This window comes from Bombina bombina, chromosome 8, assembly GCF_027579735.1.
Source record: "Bombina bombina isolate aBomBom1 chromosome 8, aBomBom1.pri, whole genome shotgun sequence".
Taxonomy (NCBI): domain Eukaryota; kingdom Metazoa; phylum Chordata; class Amphibia; order Anura; family Bombinatoridae; genus Bombina; species Bombina bombina.
The window spans coordinates 318,071,837-318,078,382 of NC_069506.1; the positions used below are offsets into that span (position 1 = coordinate 318,071,837).

Here is a 6,546-nt window from a genome sequence, read left to right on the forward strand (position 1 = left end):
GATCTCTGACTTGTTCTACTTGTATTACCAATCAATTATCTAGCAAATCTACGTTAACAAACATGGTCATAGTGAGATGATTTTATACTCTGACTCACCTTTAGTGAATAACCACTTTTTAGTATCCAGTTGATTCACTATCAGTCCTTTGAAAATATGCTTTATTTGGTTTACTATGGATATATATATATATATATATATATATATATACACAAACACACACACACACAATATATATAAAAATCTCTTACAATTATTATTACTAAATTTATTTAGTAAAAGGTTGTCAAAAAAGAAGATGCTTAAAGGGACATAAAAAAACCAAATTTTTCTTTCATGATTCAGATAGAACATACAATTTTAAACACATTTCTAATTTACTATTATCAAATCTTCTGCATTATATTGTTATCCTTTGTTGTGTAAGGTCAGGAGTGTGCACGTGTATGCAACACTATATGGCAGCAGTTTTTCCTGTAATGTAATGCTGCAGACATGTGCATGCTACCTACCTAGGCATCTCTTCAACAATAAATACCATGAGAATGAAGCTAATTTGATAATAGAATTAAACTGGAAACCTTTTTAAAATTGTATTCTCAATCTGAATAATGAAAGAAAATGTGTGGGTTTATGCCCCTTTAAAAAGAAATACATAAACTAACAATATATCAGGAACTTGATCCTTAGAGATTGCAATTAAGGAAGAGGTGTGAATAAAGCAGAATAAAATTAGGAGATCAATCAGATACTTTAGACCCAATTAGCTGCAGTCCTCGAGTATCCCTTTAAAGGGACACTGAACCCAAAATTCCGGACAGCACTTTTTTATTGGTGGATGAATTTATCCATCAATCAGCAAGGACAACCCAGGTTGTTCACCAAAAATGGGCCGGCATCTAAACTTACATTCTTGCATTTCAAATAAAGATACCAAGAGAATGAAGAAAATTTGATAATAGGAGTAAATTAGAAAGTTGCTTAAAATTTCATGCTCAATCTGAATCACGAAAGATTTTTTTTTGTGTACAGTGTCCCTTTAAGGCCAAAACTGAAAGGATTTCACTGGATGTGAGTCATTCACAATAACTGCGTAACTAATCAAGCCCATACATCAAAATATTCACAGTGTAACTTTGTAAAAGTCCTTGAGAGCTGGAGTTGAGAAGCACTGAAGAAAAAATATTGTCATACTAGAAGGTGATGAACAGATAAAAAGAAAAAAAATGTAGATTAATAATTCTGGGGGATCATTTTACATGGGGAGTAAAACAGTGTCCTTGTTTTTTTAAGGTGGAATTGAACAAATTATAGCTTAAGGCACATCTTAAAGAATATCTTAAAGGGACAGTAAATAGTTTGTAATTACAAGATTTTTATGCAGTCTTGCAATAAACTAACATACTGGTTGAATCTGAAAATGTTTTGAATTCATTAAAGGAACCTGAAAGTCAAACTAATACTTTTGTGGGTAGATAGATTACGCAAATTTTAGAGACTTATTAATTTACTTTTATTTTCAAATGTATCTTGTACTCCTGGCATCTTTTGTTAAAAAGCATACAGAGGTAGAGCAGCAATGTACTACTGAGAACTAACTGGTGATTTTCTCTAGACACATAAGTCTCTTGTTATTGGCTCACCAGATGTGTTCAGCTAGCTCTCAGTAGTGCATTGCTGCTCTGATCTTGACTTTAACTATACATTTTGCAGCGTTAAAACGCATAGTTATTTGCAAACAATAGTGCAATAACTTTTTACACTTTTATGTCCCTTTAACACCTCGTTGCTGATTTTCTTTCCAAAAGCCAACCTCTACCACTATAACAAACCCTTTATTATATGATAGTGTATTATGTTATCATCTCTGCAAGCCAATAAGGGAAAATTATATAGCACAAGTGTGACTATTTTTGTTTACAATTGGAAAATTCTCAATTTTCAGACTTCAGTCACAAAAAAGGCGGGGGGGGGGGGGTGGGTGTAAACTAACAAAAGTATAATGTAAAGTTTTTACTATGCAGAATTAATCATTTTATATCACATTCTCAAAGTGTTTACTGCCCCTTTAAAGGTGTATATAAACATGCAAACAAGCACTTAGAGCTGTAATACAGTAGCTATGTCTTACCTGTTGCTTATTTACCAGTATGCTAGGGTAGGGTTTACAAAAATATTATTCTTTACTATTTGGTGTGGAGAAATAGGAGTTGCCGTCCACCAGCAACATGAAACAATTGGAAAAATCATACAATAGAAATGAACTGGGCTTGGTCACAAATTAATCAGAAAACCACATCTGTCCATATCATTATGTATGACTAAGCACCCGCTAAGAGAATACTGATCCCCTCTGTATGAGTGTGATACTATTATTATGATGGGAATATGTTTAAGAGATGACTTTGCTTTCTTGTAGATGAAAAACTTGTGTTACATTTTATGTTGGTCCATAAATAAAATGTAAAGTGAATATGTATGCAGATAATTAAGTAGATACTGTTGCTTGGAGTTGTTTACCCTGATAAATCTGCTCAGTGGGGAGAATTCTCAAAGGGGTCTTTACTGCTTCCTATGTTATTCTAAGCAACTGGTTTTTCTAAAGAATAAAGAGATAAGTGACATTTAACAAATAAGCTGTGATGAATAGCAAAGGAACTTGTGAGACTGGACTCAAGACACCTCTGGGCTACTCCAACAACTACTCTTATCAGATAAACTTTCTGTAAAGTAACTGTTTCTGCAAATCAGAACCTCTTGGTTTTTAGGCAGCTTTTGAATAACTATAAAATGTAATTTGCACATTTTTAGTGACTTGGACTTGCAAAAAGGTTAAAGTTTATTTAGGCTTTAGAAATAGGGTTAATGTTGTGTTTTGTTTTTTGTTTGCTTCTTGTTTTTTGGGGTGGTTATGTTTTTTTTGCTTTGTTTTGTGTAGGATTTCCATTCATGGGTAATAACCTTTTTAAAGATGTACAAGTGTCTAAAATGATGCGGGTGGCATTTTAAATGGAAAAAAATATTAAATGGACGGTAAAGTCAAAATTAAACTATTATGATTCGGATAGAGTATGCAAATATAAACATCTTTCCAATTTACTTCTGCTATCAAATTTGCTTTGTTCTCATGGTATCTTTTATTGAAGAGTCATACTAGGTAGGCTCATAAGACCTCAGGAGTGTGCACGCGTCTTTAGTACTCTATGGCAGAAGTGTTTTGCAGCATTGTATAACAAAGCTACGAATAATGTTACAAAACACTGCTGCCATAGGGTACTAAAGACATGTGCACACTCCTGAGCTGTTTTGACTCTTCAATAAAAGATAACAAGAAAACTAAGCAAATTTGATGACACAAGAAAATTGGAAAGTTGTTTAAAATTGCTGCTCTGTCCAAATCATGAACGTTACTGTCCCTTTAAGCGTAATCACAGCAGAGCCTAAATTAAAGACTAGACCCTATATTGATTGCATTTGTTTTTTTTTTTTTTCATTAAACAAAATAAAGATTTGTTGAAATTTTATATCAAAGGAATTTTAAACTATCGGTTAAAAGATAAGTAACAAAAGGGTTAAAATGAAAGGTGAAACTTGGAATTGTAAGCAGCTTGCTGCCAGCAGCATTTAAGTAAACAGTGAGTCACCTTATATATTTCAAAGTGATTTACAATTCAATTAAAGAGAAAATGAACTAATTTGTCTATCAAGTTTCTCCAGCTTCTCTGGCCCCTCCAGCATTATCAGGGTCATATGTTATTGTATGCAGTCGGTCCACTAAAGAATAGACTTAGAAATAAGCTCTAGGCTGGAGAGGCTGGAAAACACTTTAGTGAACTGTACCCAATAAACCATCACATACCAGTTCCAGTTCCTTCTTGAGATCATCTACTTGTTTGTCCTTTTTCTTAGTGTTTTTCTTCTTCACTTTCTCTTTCTTCTTCTCATTTCCAATTCCCGTATCCGGATTTTCTATATCCTTTGCCCCATCGATTTCCACACAGTAAACTTCAGGCTGGTTCTTTAATGGCAGAAATAAAAAATGTAACAGATAAATGCTACAGCTGTATAAAAGCTAGACTCGAGTTCAATAAAAATCATATCGTTGGGCATTTTTGTATCAGTGCAATGTTATCAATTATAAGTCAATACCGTTAATAGTGTATCCAGTAACAACGCAAACAGAAATTACACATTTTCTCTTATGTAGAAAAAGATTAAGAAATATAGGTGATTGAAGAGTTAATTTATTTATTTTTTGGAAATTAAATCACAACTCATTTCACAAAATGAATTTCACAAAATGTTGTGTAACCAATGAACATCTATCTATACTATGATATTTAAGCCCCAGTAATTACTGTTACTAGCACTTACTAAATATACTGGAGACAACATAATTCTTACTGAATTTAGTAAAATATTGTAGCTACACGTAGCAGAGAGCAGAGACTTTTACTTTAGACTAACTGGAAAAATGTAGGAGTTACTCAAACCTTTTAGAAAAAACTTCTCTAATGATTGTATGGCTATTTAGTCTATGGCAATTTTTGTAGATAACTCATTCGATAATTTTTAATTTTTTGCAAAGAATTGCCTCTTAATTATTTATTGCAAAAAACACACACACTGCTTAATGTGTGGGATTTATAAAGGTTTAACATTACATTTTTATATTCATCACCAAATACAAATTTTTATAACAGATGAATAATAAATACCCATGGCCAACAGACAAACAGGCACAGACAGACACAGTGTACAAGCTAAGACAGAGAGACAGATACGCTATTGACATGCTATATGTTTTTTTTATGAAATTTTGCTTTAAGTTTTACTTTAAAAAATATTTCAATAAACGTTATATTGAAAAATAATTTATTAACTTGACTTAATTCAGATGTTATGTAATGTGAGATACTATCATAAATATTAACGTTTAACATCTTGTCATAGAACATTGCACAGATTTCCTAATAAGCTGCATAAATATATTAGTAGTACGTTTCACAAGAAAAACCTGAATGGTTCTCCAATTACAACCAGCAATGAACATTTCATCACATTTTTAAAAAGAGAATTTTCTGGAAATACTTTTGGAGCATAAAATCTCTATATACTTTTTTTTTAACTAATACAGAAAAAATCTCAGGCATAATTGTGTTGGGTTTGAAAATAGTTTTATTAGATATGAAGCTGTCTATTGCAATTGAGACCAAGAAAGGTTTTTTTTTTTATTCTGATATTTATTTAAAAATACTATCATATTAATTGGGGTAGTAATAAATGTTTACTGTGTCTTTTGGTGACATTTTATGCAACTTGCTTAAAGATTAAATAGATGTAAACTATACAAGCATTCTCCTCCCTATAAAATTATATTTTATTATTCACATTTTTAATAAGACTAGAACTTACCTCTAAAACCATTGTTACTTTCTTTTATGAGCAGGTATCTGCTGTTTTCTATGTGAAGACAAAAATCGCTAGGTTTTCTAAAGGAGTAAAGAAAATACCAAAGAAGCAGAGGAATTTTCTCACTAGATTGTTCAAATGCTAGAGCTTGCAGAGGTCCTGGCCGCCCCAACAAGGAGCCAATGTTAGCTGCAATCCTCCCCGAACATGGACATCTTCTGGCTGGACTGGGTAGCCTTCCAAAGTCCTGTGACAAGGATGCTGGCTGCTGGACCTATTTATACTTTACTGTAGCTCCGCCCATTGCTATGCCTAGCCTATCTGGACAGGTGGAAAAAAACATAAAGCATGTTGGCTAACTAGGTGTAATCTTGTATCAGTTACTACCTCACACTTTTTTTTACCTCTCTTCTATTTTTGTAAACAAGGACAATAAGGAAGAATAAATGATTATGTTATTATCCAATACAGAAATAAACATGAAACATATATCACATATACATATAAACTATTTTATTATGCTGCTATAGTCACTATGTAATAAGCATCAAATCTTAATATTATTATAATTATTAAAATATAATATTTTAATAAAATATAAAAGCTGGAAAATTATAACATTAGTTTAAAGTAAGACTAGTTATTAATTTTAACACTAGTAACCCTACAACTGGGCAATGCATCTACCTCTGCTGATTGTTACCCTACAACTGGGTCGTGCATCTACCCCTGCTAATTGTCACCCTACAACTGGGTCATATGTCTACCTCTGCTGATTGTTACCCTACAACTGGGTTGTGCATCTACCCCTGCTGATTGTAACCCTACAACTGGGCCATGTGTCTACCCCTGCTAATTGTTACCCTACAACTGGGTCATTCGTCTACCCCTGCTGATTGTAACCCTGCAACTGGGTCGTGCATCTACCCCTGCTAATTGTTACCCTACAACTGGGTTATACGTCTACCCCTGCTGATTGTAACCCTACAACTGGGTCATGTGTCTACCTCTGCTGATTGTAACCCTACAACTGGGTCGTGCATCTACCCCTGCTGATTGTAACCCTACAACTGGGCCATGTGTCTACCCCTGCTAATTGTTACCCTACAACTGGGTCATACGTCTACCCCTGCT

General features: G+C 33.3%; 1 protein-coding gene across 1 annotated transcript in view; it reads right to left on the minus strand.

Annotated features, from left to right (window-relative positions):
* Nucleotides 1-5,675, minus strand: part of LOC128639243 (potassium-transporting ATPase alpha chain 2-like) — a 46,900-nt gene extending 41,225 nt beyond the window's left edge. Inside the window, 2 exon segments of the mRNA XM_053691523.1 lie at nucleotides 3,860-4,018; nucleotides 5,416-5,675. Of these exon segments, the coding sequence (XP_053547498.1) occupies nucleotides 3,860-4,018; nucleotides 5,416-5,427 (171 nt within the window). The 5' untranslated portion in view covers nucleotides 5,428-5,675.
* Nucleotides 5,676-6,546: the final 871 nt, after the last annotated feature.